The 25,561-nt window shown below is 44.9% G+C and overlaps 1 protein-coding gene and 1 long non-coding RNA gene across 2 annotated transcripts; one reads left to right on the top strand and one right to left on the bottom strand.

The window, feature by feature from the left end:
• Positions 1 to 643: 643 nt before the first annotated feature.
• Positions 644 to 9,550, bottom strand: LOC142883457 (uncharacterized). The gene is made up of 5 exons (XR_012926052.1): positions 9,358 to 9,550; positions 8,352 to 8,440; positions 7,212 to 7,358; positions 1,805 to 1,869; positions 644 to 767 (listed from the first exon to the last, which is right to left on the bottom strand). It is a non-coding gene; the product is annotated as an uncharacterized LOC142883457 (long non-coding RNA).
• An 11,266-nt stretch (positions 9,551 to 20,816) lies between these two features.
• Positions 20,817 to 22,773, top strand: gchfr (GTP cyclohydrolase I feedback regulator). Its single transcript, XM_076018353.1, has 3 exons — positions 20,817 to 20,982; positions 21,541 to 21,635; positions 22,235 to 22,773. The coding sequence occupies exons 1-3, from the start codon at positions 20,947 to 20,949 to the stop codon at positions 22,392 to 22,394; spliced, it is 291 nt and encodes a 96-aa protein (XP_075874468.1). The 5' UTR covers positions 20,817 to 20,946; the 3' UTR covers positions 22,395 to 22,773.
• The last annotated feature ends 2,788 nt before the right edge of the window (positions 22,774 to 25,561 follow it).

The raw sequence follows: 25,561 nt of genomic DNA, 5'->3' as shown, positions 1-25,561 counted from the left end.
TCAGAGACATGTGAGGTAAGTCTTCATTATTGAAGTGCGAATGCTTGTTGCTTCATCCAATCTAGGCCTGTGTTTTGGGGTGACTGCAAGAAAGGCATTCCTGGTGTAGATTGAAACAATGAGCAATCACTAATTTCCACGTCCATCTCTGTATGACAAACCATGATCCAGCGCAAATGCAGCAGGAAGTGATGGCGGGTTAAGCCAATTAGAAAGCAACGGTTTGGTTCATGGTTATGAAGATTTTGAATGTTTGGTCAATATACACAACAGCGGTCCTACTTGTCTCTTTCTGCAAACTGGGGTTATGTTTGTCTAATGTTTTAGCCACAACAGAGAGGTTTTGCAGCTACCAAAAAAACTCTAAAACCACTTTTGGCACACGATTATTTTGCTGTTGAAGCCGCTGTACTTCACCACTCCTCACTCTCCAAATTAGGAACAGGGACATTTAGTTCAACTCAAGTTAATGCAGAAAAGAAAAGAAATACATTCACACAAGCCAAAGTCTTGCGAGAAAATGAGATTGTTATCGTCCGTCTCCCCAACAAAAGCTGTGATCTCATTTGTCTTAAGATTAATAACCCCCGCTGAGCTTCCAATGCAGTGTCTGGTGTCTCCCTGCAGGTCCAGCACCTTCAGGAGGCCATCAATCTTGCGCTAGCCTCAGAGATCGCACCACTGGCACCACTGGCACCACTGTTGCACAACCCAGACAGGAGCCGCTCTGCCAGCCGCAGAGAAGTGTCTCCATGAAGCCGACATGTCTGATTTGTATTGGAAGGAGAAGGAGGGGGGATCAGTCACATTATTGCTCTGTGTATTTTTACAAGGAACTTGAGAATGTTGGAAGAGCTCCACGGGGTGATGTCCCAAGTACAAGCAGGGCTGGGCGTCTCATCGAAGTTGGAGAAAATTTTTACTTTTAGCCGTGAAAGAACTCGTGCCTTCAGCTAATCGCTTTTTAAACAGACAAATACAGGGAACAACAAACGCAGAAAATATTGGAACAAACCTTAAACTTCAGTTTATAGTTCACTTAATTGCGCATGAGTATTGACATAAAACAGATTCAACGAGAGGCACAAGTGAATAACTGCGCTGATGACAGACATCTGTAGCTCTATATATTCAAGACAAGACAGGGCATGTCAGCACCTCGCTAGAAATGTATTTCCTCCAAATAGAATACTGCAATAAAAAAAATGCACATTTGCAATAAAGTTTATATACACAAAATTGAAGTGGCTTTATCTTTGTTGAATCAGAGTTAATGTCCACCCTCCAGACCTTTTAGCATTCCATGATTAATCAGTTAAGTTATGGTCAAATGAGGTGACGCCTGCAAAACCATAAAAGAACTACAGGAAGTGACGGCCAGTCTTGCTACTGCTAAAGGGATTAGCATTAATTCTGTAGTGAGGACATTTCTACCATTACTAGATGGTAATATTGTCTAAAAGAAGAACAAAAGATGGCAATGAAGTCTTTTCATACACAGTCGTGATTGATTGATTGATTGATTGATTGATTGATTGATTGATTGATTCAAACACCAGTGACTCTCCATTGTGGTTCAATGGGCCTGTCCTTTGTAAAACACTTTCCATTGGCTCATTTTCCAGATGAATACGTAAAGGAAGATTAAGGAAACATTACATCTGGCATGCAAGGTGAGTTGCTATGTGTAACCAGATATCAAGCAGGTAGATCAAGTCTTTCTTCAAAGGGAGTAACAGCCAGAATTCAAACGACAAAAGGCACAAAGGTACATTAACCTAAACATAAAAAAGCTACTTTCTACTTATTTTGCAACGCTCACATTTGGCCGGTTGATCCTACAGCGTTAGGAGGGTTGATATTATCTCTCTATACGACAGAGAGAAAAAAAAACAGCTGCAGAAAACTATTAACATACTGTGTGCAATTGATATTCGTACAACAGTTTGAAGGCAGGTATTGGCTTAAACACTTGCCTCATTATGTCACCAGTACTATTTACATATATATATTTTTTTTTAAACAAAAGCTCAATACTTTGACATTTGTAGTTTTGCCCATTTAGTACAGAACAGAGTAAAAGTGAGACTCAACCTTAGTGAAAATACTAACAAAAAAAAAAAAAACACAACCTTGGCAAAATGCAGTTTGGATAATTATCTGAACCCACAAAGATTACATAATATTTACAACCCTTGATAAGAGTCAATAGGCAACACATGACCATATGCCCTCCACACTCACTGCCTCTAAGAATAACAGACTCTGTATAATCATCACGCATGATGAACCATGGTGAGTGAAGAAAGATTCCCCCTCCATCTCGTGTAGCCCCGCTCAGTTTTATCATTTATCATGCCAGGTTATGAAATACCTCCCAACCATCTGCCTGACAAAAACAGTCACATGCTCCCATGTCAAAGGAGCTCCCCATAATTCACCCCTCTCCTCCACTTTCACGCCATCCCACTTCAAGCCCCCCTCTCTCTTGGCAACGCTTCGCGCCAGACCAAAACAATTTAGCAATAAGCTATTTGCGTTTGTAGGGATTCATTTTTCAGTTGTTTTTACATTTCCCTTTTGTGGGGGCCTTTGATTGCCTGTCAGAATTTCCCCACCCGCTAAGGGAATTAAGGAGCTGGGGCTGACCAATCCACTGAAAAATGCCTCGCACCGCTGAGACCTGGAGCTGTCTGAGTTTGGAAGGCGTGGGCCTGCTGACAGTAAGGGATGTCATATTTCAACTCCCTTTATCCTAAATGACAATTTCAGATCATGTGCAAGACGTGATTTAACTTTCAGAGAGAATAGGAAACAATAAAATGACCTGTTTACGGCACAAATAGTCTATTTAAGTTAAACATTGTATCAATGTTTATATATACAGCACTGCATTGGAAACTGCTGGTATTGGCTTTCAGCTTCCAATCGGCAGCAGCGCGTTGATGCTGCAGATCAGAGTCGAAGCGCTGAGCTCGGTTGCCTTCATGCAGAGTCACACGTACACGGAGACATGCTAAGACACTGTGTACCCTATGCTTTATTCAGCACTCATTAGTTTCATGACAGCACACTGCGCACCGCCTGTGCATAAGCCATTCGCACGCACCAGCGCGTACCTCTGCCCGTCCGCAAGTCTTTTACCTAGCTCAGCGCCCCGTGACGCCGCTTTTCTCCGTACCTCAATCTGTTGATCGTGCGGTGTGCGTGAGCGCCCGCGTGCCAGGTTGTTACATAAAGATTTGCTCCCATGGAGACAGACTGGAAAAACGAAGAGCGGCACCTCCATCCGTCCTGGGACACAGGCAGGCGCTGCTAATTGCCAGAGAGAGAAGCATCCAGCGGTTTGTGGAAAACACATGCCGACGGGAGGTCAATCTCTGCCGGCTTGCACATCGCCCGGTTCTATGCGTGGCAAAGTGGGACTTGCGTGACAGTGACAGTTGTCATAGTGTTGTAATCAAGACGGCACCAACCGAGACCAAGACATTATCAAGACCTGAGAGTACCGAAATTGAGACCAAGACCAAGACATTTGGAGTTCGAGATCAAGACAAGACTGAGACTTTATATATCAAAGAAAAATAACAAAAGAGAAAAAAAAAAAATCTCTTTTCAGCAAGGTATATTTTAATAATTTCCAGTCCAAGACAGAAACAAGACCAAGTAAAAATGCCTCCAAGTCCAAGACACTTAAAAAGTGGTCTCGAGACCAAGACCAACCTCGAGTACTACAACACTAAGTTGTGGTTTCCAGTGGCCACCAGGGGAAGGAAGAGAGGTCACCACTGGGAAAGGACTTGAGCTGGAGCGGAGGTGCGGATCATGAAGAATAACAGAGTGAAGATGAAGGATGCTTATGGAAGTGCTGAAGGGCTTACGCTTGATTCCGGAGACAACGTTTACTCAGCCTGTCCCAGCATTAGAGGGACTAGGCCAAATATTCCTCTCCTGTCTAAATTGTGCAGGGGGCAGTGTGTGTGAAAACAAGGGTCAGCTGTGACTGTTAATTCAGTCGAGGTTTTTCAAATACACTACTGTTCAAAAGTCACTGGAGTCACTGACTCAGTTCTGCATTGAACTCCATTATAACCAGCTTCTTAAAATAATCTGCTGGAATGCTCTAAGAACATTACTAGCGCATGGAAATCAGTCAGGATGTGCTAACACATATGAGATGGCACAGTTGTTGCCTTGAATGTCTAATTAAATGTGATTTTAAAAGATGAATATCGGGGATGCAATATGCAACCATTATTACAGAAGTTGAATGGTTAAAATTGCTTAAAATAAATTAAAAATAAACATTCTAAAACAAAGCTTTGTATTATAATCACACTTATTTCTGGGTGCTAAACTATTAAAAAGTAAAGAAAGCATCACGGTTTATATTCTAGCCAACTTTTAGTGCGTTCACACAGAATTTTGCACATTTGGAATTCTCTTAATCTTTTATTTAGACATTGGAAATGGTTTTCATTGAACACTAAGATGTTCCCATCAAAGATTTCCTAAAACGTCCAGTGCTCTGCTCGCGACCCTTGAATGGCAACTAAGACCAAGCTGTTAAATCTACCGGAGCGTAAGCGCAATAGAGCGGATGACAACAAATATGTATCGCAGCATTAAATCTGCGGTGGGTGATCTCACGGTGTTATGTAAGACAGCGGTGCCTGCGCCAAAACCTCGAGACAGAGTTCAGGGTGGGCATTCAGGTGCATGCCGCCGAGCACGCGGCTCTGCTCGCTGCCTGCCATACTTGGAAATAGTTGGTTGAGCTCGATCGCCACGACGACGACGACAACCCCAAGCCAGGCATTATTAAAAAAACAAAACAAAGCAGGATGGGGATGGAGACGTGTTTTTTATTTAGGTTCATTGCGCAGCAAAAATCAAGTCAAACTCACAAACCGTTATATTGTCCGTTATATAAGCCGTTCAAGGCCATAAAAGAGTTAACACATTGCGCGACCTCTCATGAGTCAACACGTCAGCCTTCAAATAAACTTTGCATCTGTGCACCCATTTGGCCAGGTTCCTCCCCCCAAAGGAAAATCTCTTCTGGGGGATAGTTGATGATTTGTTCATGGGTAGTTTCGATGCTGGTCAGAGTTTGAACCTCAAAAAAAAAAAATAAAAAAAAAATAGTGTCAATAAACATGAACGAAGGCATCCGAGGACAGAGAGAAACCCGGCAACTGGAGAGACGGGTTCAAGAAGCCGCTCGGCTCCGAGTGAAAACAACTGACGGGAACATTTTATGACGGAAATCGCTCTGCCATGTGTCAGCTGGAGAGGCGTTGCCATCCCAGGAACAGCGAGGACGAGTGTTCAGAACCGAGGTCTCTGCGGGCCTCCTGGTCCAGTTGCTGCAAGAGTTGACTTGCGCCTGCGATGCTAAAACCATTAGGAGCGCCGGTTGGCCGGCCGCTGGTTGAGTCAGAGGGGATGCAGGGAGGCAGCTCTGGTACGAGCGGCAGCCGGGTGAGTCAGACCTCAGCACACGCACACAGGTGGCTTTGCTTTGGTCCACCCCGCCGCGCTTCCCGCCCCGCCGGGGAGACACCAGAGGTAAGAGAAGCGTCTACAGAGCAGACGGGTCCACCCCACTTCTCCACACCCTCTCTTCCCCAAGCGGCGGTTCCGCTGGGACTCTGCCATCGCGAGACGGAGGCAGCGCCGGGCGAGGCAGGAGTCAGGGTGTCTGCTTCAATTCTCCCAACCCGGATCGCATAACAGAGGAGAACCCATTAAGTACGTCCTGGACTTTGGCTGACTCCCCCGGCAGTGTAGCCCACCCCCCCCCCCCCTCCCTCTCTTTCTCCTTAGTGCTCCCACGCCACTCCCACCCCCCGCCGGCTCGGGGTGCCAGGAACTAAGATGTATGGGCCTCCGCAGAGAACCGCCTCCACATGGCCTCGGCTGCCAGCGAAAATAAGATGTTCTGCTCCCTCCTCCTCCTCTTCCTCCTCCTCCTCCTCCTCCTCCTCCTCCTCCTGCCTCTCCCTCTCCTCACCAACTCCCGTCCCAGCAACGCAGGTCCCGCCACATCACAGCGGTCCGAGGGCTGCCAGAAGCAACGGCCAACAGCTACACAACCCCCCCCCCCTGCCACCTTCCAATCAAAGTTGTGACAGAAATTTATTTTACACGAGAAAACTTAAGTCGTTAAAGAAAAAAAAAAAACACTCGTTTGCACAAGTGGTGTGGTGCGTGTTCTCTGAAAGAAGCTGCTAAGAACGCAGTGGGAAACCATCTGGCGTGTTTGTTCCCGTTAGGCTACCAACGGGGATTGCATCAACCACAAAGGAAAAATTTGTGGTGCAAGATCTAGCTTTAAGTGTTTGCAATAAAAAGGTGAACAATCTCACGAATCCATCAAAAATATGACTCTGCACATTTGAAACAGAATGTGAAATAAAAACCAGATAGAGGCCCTCATATTCACTGGCGTCAGATGTTTTGGTGCTCCCTGTGTATCCAAGTTTTCTGAGGCGACAAAGAAAACTAAATTTTGATTTGAAGCAATCGTTAATGCATGCATACGCATGCTGCTGTAATGCGACGCACCAGCCCAGAAACAACACGCACTGCAGGATTCCTCGGCCGAATCTAATTATGTCTCAGTTCCAAAATCCCATTTCCTGTTCAGCCTCCCTCTTTCGAAACTACCCACCAGACTTAATTAAGAATTATTCGTTTATTAGGGAAGCTCAACCGTACCACAGACGGTAAAAGCAAAGCAGTATTACTGCGTACAAAATCTCATTATTTTCCTGAAAGTTTTTATTTCAAGGGGAAACCCCCAAATGGTTCCTTTTATTTAAGCGTTTCCGAACAACTGCCTCAAATCATTTTTGTCAGTATCGGGATTGCAAAGAAATTGTGCATCCAGAGAGTGAGTTCCTTGTAAAAAAAACAACAACATTTTAATTGAAAAAATATTTTTTTTTTTTTCGATATGGTCGACAGATACAAGCATATTTCCACATCTGTCTCAGCGCTTGTGTTGAGTGATCAATATTAGGGGCTGACCAGCTCGGACGCACTGACGCATGACTGTTTGGGTGACGCAGCGGATACAGCTGTATTTTAGGTGCGACGCCGCAGCGCGCAGGGACAGCTGCCTGCATCTTCCTGAGAGAGCCAGCTGCAAAAACACCCGTCATTTCACGGCCCGTAAACAAAGCAGGAGAAAAAGAATCCCATACCTCACATCCCTTGGCACCAATAGGGTCTGGCCCCAGAGCTGACATCACACGTAGTCCCACACCGAGGGGGGAAATGTTGCAGGACCTCGACGGGATGATTTATGACGAGTCACGAAAGGCAGAACTGATCCTGGCGCGGCATGTCAGCTTTTTTCGGAGAGGAAAAAAGGAAGGACAGTGGGTGATTTTACAGGAAGACATATACTTAACGCCACAGTTCAGTCACTTCCAATCCCATTCTGCAAAGTAGATGACATGGGAAAACCAACACAGTGGAACCGGCACAGGGTAGTGAACTCAGTGCATGACCAGGGAAACTGAGGCATAAGGTAAGCACTGAGGATGTACATTGTGGTGAAATCAGTGATAATAAAAACAATTTTTTTTTCTTGGCATCTTTCATCTAAATATTTATGGTTTTCAAAATATCTTTTCTACAAACATTTAATATATTTTTATATATTAAATAAGCTCGACAATAGTGAACTAGTTGGATGTGTCTGTGTAAATAATAAGAACGCAATGATATTTGATAATTGATAATGTGGATTTTTCCAATCCAGCGTATGGAAGCGTTTTGCTATTCCTCATGTCAAGAAATGAGATAATATATACTCTACACTGCAGGGCTCTCGCTAAGACAGACATTATATAACATTCAAAGCATGTTTTTTGTCAAATAAATCCACTTTATCTTTAATCTGTTTGTTTTTGCAGTTAATATTGCAATAAATATTTAGCGAAGCAGTGTGAGATTTTGACATTGCTATTACTAATTGACTGATTGACCAAATTAGATTTATACATTTGACTTTGGGTTGCATGAAGCCAGTCTGGACCGCAGGCAGGCAGACACCTCACAGCATCAATCCTCATGAGATCTTTAAAACATGTGCAGAATACGTCCCCTCCCCGAAAACGATAACAAACAGAACTACTTATCCAAAGTGTCTGCTGTTTACTCAAACTTCCCTTGGAGTATAATCCCGGCCATTCAGCATGTCAATTTATAACGGTGTGTTTATCGCCTGTTGCGCTTCCCTTGAGGGGCCAGATCCTTTACAGTAATACTGCTTCAACACGCATTAAATCAAGATTAAAAACTCTGGTACTCATAGTAAAACATCGTAGAGTGCTTACATTTTGCTGTCTCACCGTTGAGCTTCGCAAATGTTGATCCAACCTGGTGTTTAGACTGGGCGACCGGCTGCCGGCAGAAGTGCGTGTCACTGGAAGGATGGGATGAGGTTTTGTAATTATCACTTTGAAGATGAAATCGGAAGACACAGGCAAAGGTTTTCCTCATGCTGGATACGTGAGATTGATTCATCAAATGCTCGGTCTCGTGCGACGACTTAAAATGGCATAACTGGCAACCTGCGTATGTGACCAATTACCTCTGCTGAAGAAAAAAAATCTCGGAAGTATTTAATGCATGTTCCGGATTAGAAAGCCGCAGCTGAACGTACATATTGAAAGCATCCTTCGCTCAGAACGCAAATCACTACATTGGTCTGTAGCTCTCATTCCCTAATACATCTGTTTTCCTACTGGCTGTGGTGACTTGAGGATGACCATGTCCCCATTCCCAAGGTCTGTGTGGTCACCCAGTGGTTTTAATAGCCTGACAGTGATGCTAACCATTATTCCTTGCTCTTATTAAAAAAGCAGGCATGATTTAGCCTTTATGAAACACTCTATCATGTTCTCCACTGCACGCATCGGGTTCAAGAACCAGGGGAAAGTTTCCCAACAAAGGCTTATCCCTTCATCCCTCCATCACCCCATCCCTCCAACGCCTCTCCAGACATTTAAAAGACAATGGGCAAAACAATACTCTACTTCTGTGATCCATAAACAACGCAGACAGCCATCAATCTAATCCTATAAGAGGCAGGAAGTGAGAAAGGGTTGTGCACGTCTGTGGCTGGTGTGCCATCAAGCCTATGTGTATATGCATATGTATGATTTGCACATGAAACAGCTTGACTGAGAACCTTTTGAAGATAAAATGAAAATGTTTTTACACTTATGTTTAAACTTAATTTGATAGATCTATTTAAGTTACATGAAATAAAATGGACAAACTATTGAACTGAGTACAAATAAATGAAATTAGAACATGACAAAATGAATAGTACAATACCTTCTGACCTCTTTCCCACTGGAGAGACACAAACTATATGGTGGCAACAACACATAATTCATGTGCATTTATGATCATTCCGAGGAAAAAACAAAAAAGAAAATACAAAAACAGTCTGGACAGGAAAAACTGCAAAGAGTGAAATGGCAAAGCCAGTCATGCAATTTGTCTTGAGCTCTCAGCCACTTCCTCAGTCATCTTCTTCTATGGTGGTGCATTGGCATCTGACAGAAAAAGAAGTGCACCACCTACTGATTATGTCAGTGAATCGACTCGAAAAACACAAATGAACCCCAAGAAGGGCACCATCCAAACAATAATCAGGAAATTCAATGTTTCATATTATACACATTTTTGGATCTTTGTCCTTTTTATATCCTGAACCAAGTATTTTAGCACACACTCCATGAAATTTGAGCAAGTAGAAAATAGAAGTGCACTTCTGTCATTTCCCTGGAGTTCACTGACTGATAGATAGACTGACATGATTGCTGGAAAAGACGGATAAATTTTGCATAACAAATCATCGTCTCTGACTGTATGCCGAGCCGAGAAAGGAAATGCGGCTTGTGGGGCTTCAACAAAGAGCGGCATAAATCAAAGCAAACTGATTAAATAAAAGCCAGCGCACATTAAGAAGAGCCAGCACCACTCGCAGAGCAGCACTTTTTCTGGGAAGTGCACTCCCTTGTGCAGTGATTGGAAATAAGGCAGACATTTGTTTAGCACAAGGAGTGCTAATTTGTCAGTGTGCTAATTAGATGCGAGCAGAACTTAGTGCTCGGCATGCCAACTACAGCACGCACATGCTAAAAAGCGCAGCGTACGAGCTGATGAAATGACTGAGCAGGATTGATGGGATTTCGTACAGGCCAAGGACACTTATCACTGGATGTAGAAACATCCAAACACGAGAGCTGCAGGATGCCAAATTATTTGCCAAATCAACAGGTGTCTGAGTAAAAAGGAGCAGGAAGCAAATCACACAAACGCCAGTGAATGTCTCCACCAAAGAAATATGATTTCTCTTAGACAAATCTGGCAACAAAACTAATTTGACCAGAGATTTTTTTATTATTATTTTTATTCAGGCTTGAATTACACATTTTTTTGGATGCCCCTGGAGGCAGCAGTACGCAGTGAGACGCGGTCAGATTTTGCCGTGAAAATGCTGTGCACACCAGCTTATGTTTTATAGGTCTTTTGGGCCATAACAAAAACAGAACTGCGGATATATGTAAATAAATTTATCGAAGGTCTTGGAGATCTTGGATGGGGAGCGGGAACTCTTACACAATATTCTGGATAGGTTTATGACATCTCTTTCAGATGAGCGGTGGGAGCAAACAGATAAAGCTTTCCATGTGGCATGTTCCTTTTCTGCCTCATTCCTTTGCATAGCTGCCAGAGGCCTCTGTTTAATGTAGTGGTACATGGAGGACGGGGGGGAGTAAATAGAGGAACTTCGGGGAGGGGGGGAAACACTGAACATGCACGAAGGAAAATAGTCCCCTCTTGCCCCTAGCCTCGCTTTGCAAATGATGGCAAAGTCTGGGGGACAGAGTGTGTACTAATCTGGGCGGGCAGCCAAAGCAAACAGCCTGAGGAGGGGGGCAAATGTGAAGCCGCAGTCAGAAAAGGGAAAGTTCAAACGCAGTATATTGGGGAGGGGGAGACGAGACGGGAATGGGACTGATACGAGGAGCCGGATGGGAACCTGGGAATTGCAGGAGTTGTGCTCACTGGCGGGGTTAACCAGGAGCTCTGATTTGCACAGCGGTGCACTGCCACCTGTTTAATGATGCACAGGCACAAACATGCACAAAGCTTTGGTTTACAGCAGACACACACGCGAGAACACGCACGCATACACGATTCATGACCTCGTTGCTTTTGGTGCGCTCCGCTCAGAGTCGCGTCTCTGCCAAGTCACACAGCTTGAGCAGCGCGGAGGTCCAAAGATCCAGAGGGAGATGGTACGTGACAGAGAGCAGGCTGTGCACGGATCTTTGTTTGTGTGTGTGCATGTGTGCGCCAGGGCCGACAATTCAGGCTGAGTGTATAGTGAAAGAAAAGCGCCTCATATGTCATGAGGGCATATGAGGAGTCACAGTGTCTTATGATAATAACCCGTGTTCCTCAGACTGTTCCTGTTGCACGGAGGGAGAGGCATCGAGAGGACGGCACAGCGAGTAGGAGGGCACAACAACAACAACAACAACAACAACAACAACAACAACAACAACAACAACAACATCTGACATCCATATGCTGAGTTTGTTAAATCCGTTTTAATCAAGTTTGCGGCTCCGTGAAGCCAAAGAAGAAGCTTCCTGGCGACGACAAACGGCAACGCAACGTCGGTGTGTCTCCATCGTGCCGGGCTGAGTCGTGTGCGTGCGTGACCGCCTCGCCCGCACGCGCACATGTGCGCAGACCTCGGCTCCGCCACAGAGTGCGCGGGGATCTTTGTGCCGCACTGAGCGCTCGCTTCGAACTCTGAGAGTGATTTTCTCACCGTACCTCGGAGGAAATGATTCATTAGGCCGCGGCCCAGTTGGGATCACTCTGAGATGGAATAAGAAGCAGCCGCTCACCCCAGGCTGGTGCGCAGAGGGGAGAAGGGGGCGCAGACAGCGTGCGTGCTGAGGTTGAATCAAAAGAGGAAGGGTTGGAAGAGGAGGAGGAGGAGGAGGTTGGAACGAGGGAGGGAAGGGGAGCTTCTGTGGCTCGGAGTCAACCGTGCAACAGCTCCCAGGCTGGCTTTCATTTCCTGGAACACGAAAGCACAAAAGGACGGCCATGCTACGCGCTAATCTTCCCGGGTTCATCCCCCACACAGCTCCGTCAGCGTCTCCATCGCCGCTTGGCAAGCCAAGAGGCGCAATTTAATCGAACGCACGCCACAACTTTTTGGCTTTTTTTTTTTTTTCCGAAGAAATACCGCACCGGAGTTGAGCGAATCCATTAAAAGATGGCCACCGCAAAAGTTCTGACGTGGCGTCTCTCTCTCTCCCTCTCCACTCTCAGAGCGGCTTGATTGCGGGTGATTGCGTGTGACACGTCTCTTGCACTCCGCATACCGAGGATCTCAAAATGAATGGGAGCGAGGGGGATTTGCACGGCACGGCCTGTCAACTTGATGTTGCTGTCAGACATTAGATGTCACGATACTTTTCGGTTGATCGTTGGCGCCTGAGATCTCCGGTTGCAACATCTGACCTCTCACCTCCGTGATCCCCAGTGCCTGGGCGTACAGCATTCACTCATGAAATGTCGAACAGCTGGTCTTTCCAACAGAAAGTCCAAAGTCATCTTCGAGTATGATTAATAAAATCCAAATGGGGGTTGTTGCAAATTTCTCTCAACCTTTTGTACATGCTTATGCGTTCGTTGTTTAAGAATTGCTCTTTCTTATCGCAATAAACCTCCCTAAAAAGAACTTTCCTCTGCATCTGTGTGTGTTAGACAACCATTGATCCATGAAATTATGATCTTGCATGGGGGATATTTGGCCTAAATGACCTGGAACATGGGGCGATGTTACAGTTCTGGCAGGCCAGATCGAGGAAACTGCCCTCACTCACGACGTTCCAGCAGAGAACTGATTTAGTGCTCCCTGACTAGAAAAAACAAAACAAAACCCAAACTTGTAATCACAGGTGTACATTCAGGAGTGTAGACGTGTTCACAGAGTGTCGAAAGACCACTGGCTCCGATCTGCGCTATCCCCGCATCCCAAAGTGGATAAGTGGATGAAGGAGATAAGAGGAGATCCGGCTGGTGGGAGAATGCAAGAAGATGACACGAACGCCGGACAGAATGCAGACCGCTTTCCCAGAAGCATTCGGAGGGCAGCAGGAAGAGCGCAAGCAAAGAGGCGAACAGGCAGCGATAAGACGGGGAGGTCTGGATTACACGTTAAGCTTCATTACTCAGCCACCCACCCGGCTTCATACAGTGGAAGGTGGAGACCGACGGAGAAGCAGACCGAGAACGCAAACATAAACAGCAAACCAACGCTATTGTTATTGGCGGTGTGGGTGTCCATGTCTCCCCTTGCAAACAATCACCAAAATTATAAATTAGATTAGTGTCAGCGAGCTATTGACTTGGGAACAGCAACCAGCCCAACGCACGCTACGTTTAAAAATGGGACTCTCTGCCCTCAGCTCTGTGCATCATCTTGCGAAGCCACAACCCTCTCTGCTCTCTGCCTGGTTCGCCCACAATAGTCACGCCAGTCTCGGCCCCTTGGAAAACGTGTCTGGGGGTCAGATTCCGATGCATTGCGATGGTAATTTACTCGTGATCTGTCACAACAAAACAATAAAATCACGCCGCCGGATGACAATTTACTGTTGTCCATGTGTTGAAGTGTTTTGCAATGGTCCTTGTGATGTACCCTCCTATAAAAGCTCATAACTTTGGTTTTATTGATATCTCTGGAGTTTGCAACGTCATGCCAGATTTGTACTGTACAGGTCCAATCGTACGGCCCACCGCTGTAATCCCGCCAGCCCAGGGTCTGATCCAGGGGATGCAGTAAAAGGAGAAATCGTGAGGGAATCGGAGGACATATGGCTCTGATCAGAGCCAGCACTACCATGAGCTCATTGTCACGTAATTGACTCTCATCACCCGTTGTTTTCTTTCATCCTTGTTGTCAGGGTGAGAGAGGGCCACTGCTACGTTCTCCTCTTTCACATGATTACACTTTTGACTGCAGCTTGCACTGTTAAAGACAACTATGAGTATGGTGAGGGCTCCACCCCCCCACCCCCCAAAACCGGATCTTTTGCAGACTGCTGGGTATGTGGATTTCTCGATTTCCTGATGGAAAACGGGCTGACGGTACTCAAATGGGACAGTTTAACGCCTGCTTCTGCCTCTGACGCACATATATTGAGGATCAAAGGCCAAAATAAATCTCTTCTTTTGCCACAGCCAATCATCTGCCTCCTTCTAACCCTGTCCTCTATATCCTCTTCTCTCACGCCAACTAACTTCATGTCCTCTTTCACTCTAGCCATAAATCTCCTCTTTGGTCTTCCTGTCGTCCTCCGTTCCAGTTCCAACATCAGCATCCTTCTGCTGATATATTTACGGATTCAACTCCTCTGTACATGTCCAAACCATCTCAGTATGGCCTCTGTGCCTTCATATACAAAACATTGAACGTACATTTTCCCTCCAATGTCCTTATTACTGATATTACGCATCCTGGTCTCTCCCAAAAAAGAGTCTAAATATTTTAATCCCTGCTTCCTCCAGCTCTGCCTGCAGTCTTTTCCTCAGTCCTGCTGTCTCTGATCTGTGCAACATTTCTGCCCTGAACACGTTTTTTTCTCACCTTTCCTTTTCAACGCACGCTGTTGATGCTTTTCAAAATGTCAGCATCACAAATTATCGGGAAATCTCAGTGATCCATCACGCCAAGATGCAGTCCAAAGCATTCCCATTATTACGTAACTAGTCGGTTTCCCTTTGACGTGACAAGAGCAGGATGCAGCAGCTGCAAGCTGCCCCCAAAAACCACAGAAGAAGACAAAGAAGTAATTCAGGAAGTGAGTGTGGGCCTCACTGCCACAGAAGCACCCGCCGTCGCAGGACCGGATGGCATTTTTACATTCAAAGAAGAGCAAAGGATGGAAACAATATGCTATCACTTATCTCCTGACAGGTCTTTCAGCAAGAAATGTTTTTTTTCTCTGGCGGTGTCGAGGACAATCACAGCTTGTCATGGAGCAGTGATCCGGTGTCATCACCTCCACGAATGAGAAGCCTTGAGCTTTCCTCAGAATGGACTTGCACTTTTTAAACATTTACTATGGCCACTTCATCAGAGGTGGACATTTATTATTGTAGTGCATATAGTGTTGTATCAGATGATTCAACAGATTTCAGTGTAAATTCATCCAAACTCCTGAACTACAGCTGGCAACGTGATGTAGTCTTACTGTGGCATCAAACACAGACATTCAACCCTGCCCAGTCGATTGTCCCAGTTGATATTCAAGGAGTTGCTATTCCCACTCAAGTGGAGCTGTGCAAATCATCCCAGTCAGACTTGTGAACAACAACAACAGCAACAAAGCTGCAACAAAACATAAAAATGACTGAGATCGATGGGGATGACAATGCGGCTACTCGACCATGCACATCCACATTGCCTTCCCTTGCTTTTTCTAAATCTCCATCCGTGCCAGAGATAAATGTTCATTTTACCAGTTTTATATGCTTGTTTTTCACAAAAGCCTCACGGAGTAATGGCAAGTTCTCTCCCTAAGACAGAGGAACCAGAGCCAATCAGAGGAGTTCTGAGAGGATAAAAACTTGGTCCAAAATGTGCTAAATTCAAGCCATACTGTCAGTTCCCATAAACCTAAAAGACATCAGATGTTGACTTGCACCAACACAGCTCACTGAGTTTTCATGTACCTCAATGTAATTCTGATAAATTCCAACCAGTGTTTGGCTTTGGGAAACTGGCAATAAACACTTTTATGATCTGGTAAATCACGAGAAGTAGGTCTTAATGAGCGAATTGAAAAGTGGTGATGGGCCTTGGCTGATTTGAATTTCCTAGACGTAATTTTAGGTCACCGAGGGGAAAAATAGGTAAAATACTTGGAAAATGCAAGCGATTGGAAATGGCTCCATGGATAATTTTGAATTTTCAATGGATAACGAGTGAATTGCCCAACAGGATGTACGTGAAACTTTTCTGGCAAACTGGAATGAGTGTCGAGACAAAATATTTCCTATTTCGTCATAAAAGTAGTAACAAAGCGACAATAAATATTCTTACTGAATGCTCATTGCTGTGGTCAACCTCAGCAGGATGACAAACAGACAGGAATGGGGAATGCATGCAAGCCATAGCTGAAACACAGACGCCTCCTTAAATCACTCCTCTGTTCCTTTGTTGTTATTGCATATGTCATTTCCTGTTACTAATTTCCCAAATGCTCCCGCTGACTGTACATAAAGATGTTCAGAGTTTCCAGTCTCAAAAAGGAGGCCAAAAACCTGCATTCAAGGTAAGAGAGAAAGCACAACATGGAGGAATGTGCCATTAATCTGTTATTCGTCATCATTGAGAAAGTTCTCAATGAAGAAACCCTTCCACAAAAGCCAACATTGCAAACCACCTGGATCACAGAGATAAAACATCCATCACATCCATCTTGCTAAACTCCGGTCCAAAACATTTTCAGTCTGTATCAATAATCAGCTACCTTTTAACTGTGACAAAAGCAAGCTGCCTTCAAAAGCAACAAATGAAGAAAAAGAAGAATAAGCAGCAACTGAATAATATGTAGACTAGAATTCCTGACAGCTATGCAGCGGCGCCTTGTGTGTAATTCCTCAAGCCAGCAGCAGGCCTGCCATCTATCAGCAGACGCTGCATGGAAAAGTCGGTAAAGAGGTGAGGTAGGGTGAAAAGACGAGAGGAAAAGGAGGAGGAGGAAGAGGAAAGGAGAAATTACCTCGCCGAGACTGCTGGGAAATATCACTTTCTGTAAATCTGGTGTAATCTCGAAAACAGCGCGGTGAGTCGAGGCCGGAGATGTATGGCCATGCAGACCATGAGTTGCTGGAGAGGGAGTTAAAACAAAAACAAAAACCAGACATATATAAGTGTAAAGTATAAACATCACTTAAGAGAAATAGCTGGCTTCACAATGCAGCGATCCATCATAATTAAGCTGATGTAAACCGATATGGAGTGCGAGCCTAACAGTCCATCTATCAGTGTTGCCTGTGGCTCTCCCACAGTTTAAATCTCTCTGCTGAATATTGAGGTATCACTCCAACGTACACCTAGAGTAAATCATCATAAACACACACGCACACACAAACTGGTCACTGCTGCTGCATAGCTCATCTCAAATTCACTCCCCACTCAGAGTGATTACTTGAGCAGCACAGCTATTCAGCGATGATCCCCCCCCCCCCCACACACACACACACACACACACATTTGCAGCAAGTAAATCTGTCAGACATATTAATCACAAAAAAGCTACAGTCTGTGTGTGTGAGAGAGAGAGAATGAGAGAGAGAGAGAGAGAGAGAGAGATGGGGAGAGAGACAGAGGAAAAATGTGTGGGATTTGGACATCGTGAGACATTCGTTTTTTGTTTTCTTTTTTAAGAAATATTTTTGTTTCTTATGACCATGGTGCAAAATGTGATTTCACAACGGGCAGTTTGGTCCTTGTGCAATGTATTTTCTCTGCAATGAAAATAAGCAGTAATAGTCAGGCGGAAAAATGGAATGAAATGGTTTGTTTGTTCGGAGAAACAAATTCCTGCTGTCGCGCTGACCGACCCGGGCGGTTTTTCTGTCATTTCAAGCATCATGTCTATGCAACCTTTACATTGATCACATCTATGTTACTCGACATGGGAGCTGGATGAGTGAGATTCTGCCGAAGTCTTACCTTACAGCTGCAGGGGGGGGAAACACCTGAAGAGATAACAACACATCATGCCACTAGATGTCGTAGTTTTGCTCTGCATGTGCACCACAAAAAACAGCTCTCTGCAGGCACTACTGAGTGACATGCCAATCACAGTTTTGTAGACAACTTCAAGACTCCTACAGTTAAGTCCACAGAAAAATAATGTCTTCCTATACGTTATTAAGATCAAACTAAAAGTGGTGGCTCCAGAGAGAGCCAGTAAAAGAACAAAGAACGGCTGCAGGCTTTTGGCTCCATCGGACCGGCTTTGGAAATATTTAGTTAAGTGCCTCGATAAGGTAGCTTGATAAAATACAGACTGGCTCCGCAGCAGCGGCATAATATTATTGACTTGGCCCATTTTGAAAGGCCAGTCCAGCCACCTGACAGATACACAAACAAACCTATTATCAAACACTGTCTATTTGCACTTTCCTCAGACGGAAATGTGAAGGACATCTCGCCGATCGTTAACTACGTCACTGATGGGACAGGTTTACATAACCTGCTATCTGCACAACCAATACAGAGATGAGTTGCAAAGTCACTTTCTGCCACGGACGTGGTGACCACCACGGTAGTCAGGAACAGACAACCCAATCCGGAAAGACAGGCGCGCACACAGCAGATTTGATTCCATTCCATTCGATTTCTCTTTCCTGCAGAATACAAGGATGGACGAAGGAAAACATCACAAGATGCAAGTAACTCAAACTGGGCAGCCAGTAGGTGGCAGTCTTTAAAGATCTTCCAGCAAACATCACTGTAAATTCTTTCTCCTACAGGGATAATACACAGAGGCTTCAGGAGGCTGTAATGGCTCCATCATGGAACACACACACAAACACACACACACACAGTGTGAGCTCTGTTTGTCTGCCTGTCGACACCAGATCATTGTTGCCAGGCAAAACTGAGAGTCCAGCAGCCTCCCCTGACGTCACTCGGGCATTACACTGATATTGCTGATTTTATCAAAGTACCCACCGTCGTTGCTTGTCTGTGGTCTCAGGACTGATCAAGAATCATGATTGTTCTCGCAGGAAAGGAAATGAATACATTCTGCCTGAGGAAATTACAATTCCAGATTGAATGCAACTTAAAATGCAAACACCCTTCATGACGCTGTATGCTAACAGGTGCAATGCTGTCGTACCACAGTCACAGTACCGTGCTCCCTCTTTGTTAGTAAGTATTAGTAATTATAATCATAACGATTATTAGTAATTATGGCATCACGGTTAAATCTGAAAAGGAAAAAACTTTTCAATATTACAGCTGTCCTTTAGTAGTTGTATTTTACTTAGTGAGGTTGTCAATGTTTTAGCATTTTTGGAGTAATATTAAAGAAAACCTGTCACATGACTCAGCTGTACATTGAGCGTTGAACACTGTGTTACAGATGATGTTGCAAACAGAAGCACGAACATAAACTTTCCAGTTACGGTAATTTTCTAATAAAAGTTGTAGAGAGACTCAATATTGTCTCTGGAGCACATATAGAATGACAGTCATGTCATTTTAGCATCAACACATAATTTAAAGACGCAAAATGGAAGGATTTTTGCCATTATAGGAAAAGCAATAATAAATCCAATAATCTTTCCACTGGACCATCACGTCTGCTGAGTTTGGTCTGGAGCGCTGTGTCAGTGAAATCACAATTTACAGCATTTTCAAGACACATCAAAAAAGTTTAAGATCAAGTGGTGACCAAAGTTCGTAGCATTTGGCATCTCGTCGCTGACCGACTCTCACTCGTTAAGTCTGAGAACAAGGTTAAATTGTCAGAAGATGTTAAGGTCTGAACGAGCAGAACTTCCTTTGTTGCAAAATTCATCTGAAGCAGTAAGCGACTCATGTGGGAATTTTACATGAATCCAAACCACTCACAAATTGCGTCTTTTCCAGATACCAGGCCCCAGCTTCCTTTGCCAATTTCTCACGGTAAATCTCACTCTCTCGCTGGTGTTGTGTAGTTTTTGTTCCTCTGTACACAGCGTTCATTATGCCCTGTGAGGCAACGTAATGTTTGTTTCCAAGACATGCGAGTTAAGTAGTAACTCGTACAGCTTTTTTAACAGGTCAGTACTGATGATAAGGAGAAAATTAGTAAATGTTGTTGTTGTTGTTTTTTATATATATAGCTGGTCAGTACGGAGGCTGATTATCTGGCAGTGGGGGAATCTGATGAAATCTGATCGTATCCTTGCTTTTTAAGTAAAAAAAAAACAAAACAAAAACGAATGTTGTCAGTGACTGTCGCTAATCATCACAAGTCATACTGATTATGAAGTTATTTTGTCGGACAGAATTAAGTTAGTTTTCTGTACCAGCAGAGAGTCTTCTTGTCACAGGGTGTTGGCTTACTCACGGTTTTTATGCAAGACGGTCAGGCAGCAGAGTGCAGGTGACGTTACAACAAAATATCTGTCTTTGAAGCCCCAAGGTATTCAACTCTTTATTGAAATGACTCTAAAAACACTGAAATGGATGAAATACAGCTATTTTAATACTTGCTTACAATTGATATAATTTCTTCAAGGTCGGTGGGTCGGATTTAAACGCTTAATGGGCTGCATATGGCCCCCAGGCCATAGTTTGCCCATGCCTGGTCTGTTGCATAGTTTAGATTAAAACAAAAATCTCAGACGTATTTTATACCTTCTAATTTTTAATTTTGTCTCTTTATGGCCACTATTACTTTATTTTGGTCACAATTGACTTATTATTATTTTTATTCATTAATTCCTTTAGCTTGTAAGTGCTATTTTTGATTTAGAGTGACTTTTTTTGTTTTTTGTTTTGTCACGACTGAAACGTGTTATTTCACAGTTTTAACAATAAAATAAAATAAAATAAAAACAACAAAAAAAAGTGTGCGTCAACAAACCGCTGACCGCACCAGTTCAGCTACATCTCATCGACGAGCGGGCAACGTTGGCTGTGATTGGTCGGTCTGGGTAGGCGTTTCCGTACTTCCGCGCGAGGAGCCGTGTCAACAACACAGGGGGCGCGGGTTGAGGAAGCGAACCCGAGTCCGAGCCGCTTCTGTCCGTACAGTCGGCTGTGCACCTCCAGCAGTTCCGTTCCCAGGGGTCCTTCGCCGGAGAGCAGGGATGCCGTACGTCCTCATCAGCACGCAGATCCGGCTGGTGTGTAGCTGTGTGTTTGTGCGTGTGCGTGTGCGTGAGTGTTTCGTTGCTACTGCTGCCACAGCTGCTGTTCACAGAGACGCGCTGGAGCTCGGAGCATCGTGCGCGTGTGCGTGCGTGTGTGTTAGCTCGCGCGTGTAAGAAAACAAAAAAAACAGCCCAGTCTCGAAGCCAAGTGAGCAGAATGCTTGTTTATTGTGCTTGTTTATTTCTTTCCCTTTCTTAGCCATTAGTGTCCACCCCCCCTCCCCCCCAAAAAAAAGAAAAGGAAAAAAAATTAAAACCAAGTGTTGCGCATTTTGCCTCTCGGTGCGCACGCGCAAGCTGCTGCACGCATGGCTTGAGCAAACTTAATTCTGTAGCCTGAGTGAATCTGAGGGTCTATTTATAGGCTGCCTAGTTATTAGATTATGATCTGCACCTGCCAGAGGGCTGCAGGTGGACCTCGTGCACAAACGAGAGGGGGCGTGAAGCTTCCTCAACAATTTTGAGCCCAGTTACTGCTGAGTGCTGCGTTACTGTGTGTGACTGTCCCCCTTTTTAATTGTCCATTTGCAGGAGAACGGTCCGACGAACGTGGGAGACGAGCACTCGGACCCAGCCGTCATGGATTACCTGGGCGCGACTAAAAAGACTGAGCTGGGAAACAATTTGTGAGTACTGAATATTGAAGGGCGAAGGGCAGTAAGCAAAATTTGCAGACTTGTCAATCCATCATTCACCTCAAAAAGAGAAACTGAAGCGAAAGAGTCGCTGTTGGTTTGGGAAGGTCTACCATGAAGATGTGGAGACACCAATCTGGTTGCTCAAAACAATCAACTGCCAGCAGTCAGCGATCCAGCTCAGTCCATGCCCAGGTGTAACGTCATGGTCCACGAACGTGCATTTTATTTCCACATTTATGAAAATATGGTGTTTCTTTCAAGATTTTGGCGGACAGCTTGTGCATATTGACCACAGAGCTGAGATCAGGTCACATGATAAAGGAAGGCTGCTGCTCTGCAGATTTCCAAAAAGGGAGGGTTGGGGGTGCTGATGGAATACAGAGCGGGGGAAAGTGTTGTCATTGGCAGTCGGATTCAAATGCTGCTGGGAAGCGAACCAAGGTGTGGAAGGAAGTGAAAACGCACCAGAACAATTAAAAGCGTTCTGCTTTTCAGTCAGAGCTCAAGCGAGAAACAGAGACAGCCCACATATGGCGCGGGTGGGGGGGGGAAAGTGGAGTCACGTTGCGTGTTTGTGCCTGTTGCAGCTCAGAGTACATCGTGGACGACCCGCCCCGTGTGGTGATGGACAAGCTGGAGAAGATGGGCTACTACGTGCAGTCGATGACGGGGGTGGGGCAGACGCTGGTGTGGTGCCTGCACAAGCGGTGCGACGAGAGAGACACAGTACTCGCAAAGACCTTATGAAATTATGAAAACAGAAAACGGACAGTTTTGCGTTTGGGGTTCTCGAAATACATTGACAGCCTTTTTTCTTTTCTTTTTTTTTTTCTTTGTCCGGAGAAAATCGAATTCTTAAATTGGGATTATCCCCGACTTCACGTTTGAGATTACGTTCAAAAGGTGACAGGTCACTGGTTTTGCACCAGCACACATTCCAGCAATTTTTAAAGAGCGTTTTGCACATTGTGTTGACTATTGTCTGGACTGTCTGTATTATTTGGCATGGTAACGAGGCCTGCGTGATACCTGTCTATGCAGGAGGCCTGACCTGAATAATAACGGTGTTAACGTGTTTGGACATTTTGACTTTCGAGATGATGATTAAATGATTGAATGAACTGTGTGTGTGTGTGTATTTGTTCTTATGAAACATATCAAACAGTTTGCAGTCTTTGTAAGTGTAATTACAGCAAATAAGACTTTTGTGACGATTCTTACTCACCACTGTCAAGTCTGGGCGTTCAGGTGAGTGCCAGAAGCTGTGAGACCGCTGGGCCTGATGAGCTGCATTCAGATCCCCGATTGAACTTTTATTTCTGAATATGGTGAATCAGAGAACAGGTCAGGTTATACCAATGCCTTATTGGCATGCCTTTTAGAAGTGACCATGTCTCAGTCACACATCTATTAGAGCTCCCTACCATTTTATAACCCTGTGGCTGCTCTTCTCCAAACTCATTTTGGAAAAGTCATGTCTGACTTTAGTTCAACACTGCAACACCTCTCAGCTAACCATAGGCCAGTAGGAAGTCCTGTGGCGTTCCTTTCTGGCTCTACAGGCAGCAAAATATACAAGTGGGTCTACCTTGAAATTCAGATGGATACGAGAGTCCAGTCACCATCTGTCCATAGCAAATGCACTTTCTAAACATTTTGTATGGGCTCTAAATCAGATGGATTTTTTTCAAATAAACCTTAAAAACTTAACTGTCAGCCAAATAAAAATTGGATGCAATGTCGCACCGAGAGTTGAACATTTCTAACGCATTCTGGCAAACTTGCAAAGTCTGTGAGGGACGTACAATCTGGACATTAAAAATAACGATTTTGCTTAATTTCCATAGCCACTAAAGGAAGCAGGGGTCCTGCTTGGTCATTCCAGAGTATGTGGTTCTGCCGACCACCTACCCACCCACAATACCAGACCGCCGAGAGCCAAACACTCACTTGGCTCAATGCCTCCTCAACATCGCATGAATTAAGCTTTGGATCACAAGCTGCTGGCGCTTTTCAGGGCTAGTGCATGTTTGAGTCAGTGGCAAACCTTCGAAAAACCAGGAAGACTTCTAGGTTTGGCCGCAGGGCTCGAGAGGTCGCAAGCCTTGACGCACGCTCATCCCTTCCGTTCTGGTTCGCACGCAGCGAAAAGCCACTGTGGGCTCAGGGCAGGGTTGGTGGTGAATGTGTTTCCTGTAATTGCATTTCCTCTGTTGTCATTTGGACACAGTTTGTGTGTTTCTGGGCTCTCTTTTTTTTTTTTGCACATTGCCGGGATATGAAAAGGGCCGTGCATAAACAAAACCATGTGACGAGGGGATTTTGCAGGAGCGGCGGAGCAGATGTCTCCCTACCGCACCGCACCGGACCGCACCGCACCAGTCTGCAGCTGGACATTGTATAACAGGACTTGGGCGAGAGACGGGACGACGACGACGGCATCTTGTCCTTCTGAAGCTGACATGTGGCTCCTAAATAACGCAAATGCTACAGCGTAGACCCACAAACACAGACGCCATGGCCTCCTCCAGGAATCAGGAAAATTGCGATCGGGGTGGATGGACGCTCCAGAGGCTGAAGCCCTTTACAAAACGTGGTGAGTGTTCTACTTGAGCACTCTAATGTCTGAAGAGTGGTAAGCGTGTCACTTGAGAGAGCATAAACAGTCAACACAGTCTCTTCTTGGTATCTGTTGTGTAAGACAACTGTGAAAACAGGTTGCAGTACTATTATTTATTTATTTTTTCGAAGATTAGCATTGAGAAAAAAGCTGACCGAGTCTCCAATTTCGAGGAACAAATGAAAAATTGTACCCATGACCGAATCTGCCACATGGTTAAAACCACAGCAGTAGACGTGAGGAAGACTAATTGCTTCTCATCAGTGCAGTTCTGCTGGGAAATCCTTAATCCGGGTAATTATTTAGATGCCACTTGACACAAACCATCTACTAAAAGACAAACCTGTTGATCAAGCATGCCACAGCGCCCAGCAGACATCCCATGGCACCAGTCCGTTGGCAGGGCTCTGCCACACACAGTCAGTGATGTTGACAGCTTGTGACCAGCTAACACTGCATGACTCATTGAGAAGTTTGCATCCCTAAATGTTGAGATGAAGCCTCATCAGCCTTCAGTGCTGATGTGAAAAATGGCTGTCTGCAACTGTTGAAGCTGTCGCTTCACGGCCACTTCCTGTTTTTTTTTGGGGGGGGGGGCTTTTAAGGTCAGCTACAGCTAACAGCTCACAGCTCACAGCTTTGGCTCCCCTTTTTCATCACAACAAAAAAGGAAGCCGATTGGTTATGGAGGCCATTAAAAAACCGACACGGACAGAAAACACATTGTTAAGTCGGCAAGTTGCTGAAACCAGTGAATTTCAGTGTTGCAATCTGAAAACTTGCAACAAAAGTCAGGCAACAGTATTTATTTTATTTTACCTTAACAAACTATTTAAAAAAGAAAAATAAAATATTCGATTTATTATATGACTGGAACTTCCGACGCGTATTCTGTCCAGTTTCAAGCCTCAGCCAGATGTGGCTTTGCAGGAGGTTAAGTGCCAGATCATTTCTTGGCCAGTAGAAGGGACTTCCTAGAGCCGGCGTAGACGCCTGGGAGCCCAAAGCTGACAACTCCAGCTGGTTGCCTCTGCCAAGAAATAGTTCAGGACCTAAACCCTCCGTCCTCCAAATCAGTCGTAAAGGTGGCAGAGTTCCACCTGGTTGCATGCCAATGGCCAATCAGTCAGACAAAAATAGGCGCTTTTTCACTGAAACCGCCCATTTTCGAGAACGCTCTCCAGCGTAGATACGTTTGATAACGCCGCCTTGCCCGGCTTCGTGTAAACGCAAGAACAGATCATTTTTGGAAACGCTGATGTCACAGCTCTCTCCGTTTTACGTTTTATTTATT

Source organism: Nelusetta ayraudi, unplaced genomic scaffold (assembly GCF_046127955.1).
Source record: "Nelusetta ayraudi isolate G7.1 ecotype Tasmania unplaced genomic scaffold, CSIRO-AGI_Nayr_v1 ptg000007l, whole genome shotgun sequence".
Lineage (NCBI taxonomy): Eukaryota > Metazoa > Chordata > Actinopteri > Tetraodontiformes > Monacanthidae > Nelusetta > Nelusetta ayraudi.
The sequence above is the reverse complement of the archived record's forward strand: the minus strand, read 5'-3'. Positions and strand labels throughout refer to the sequence as shown.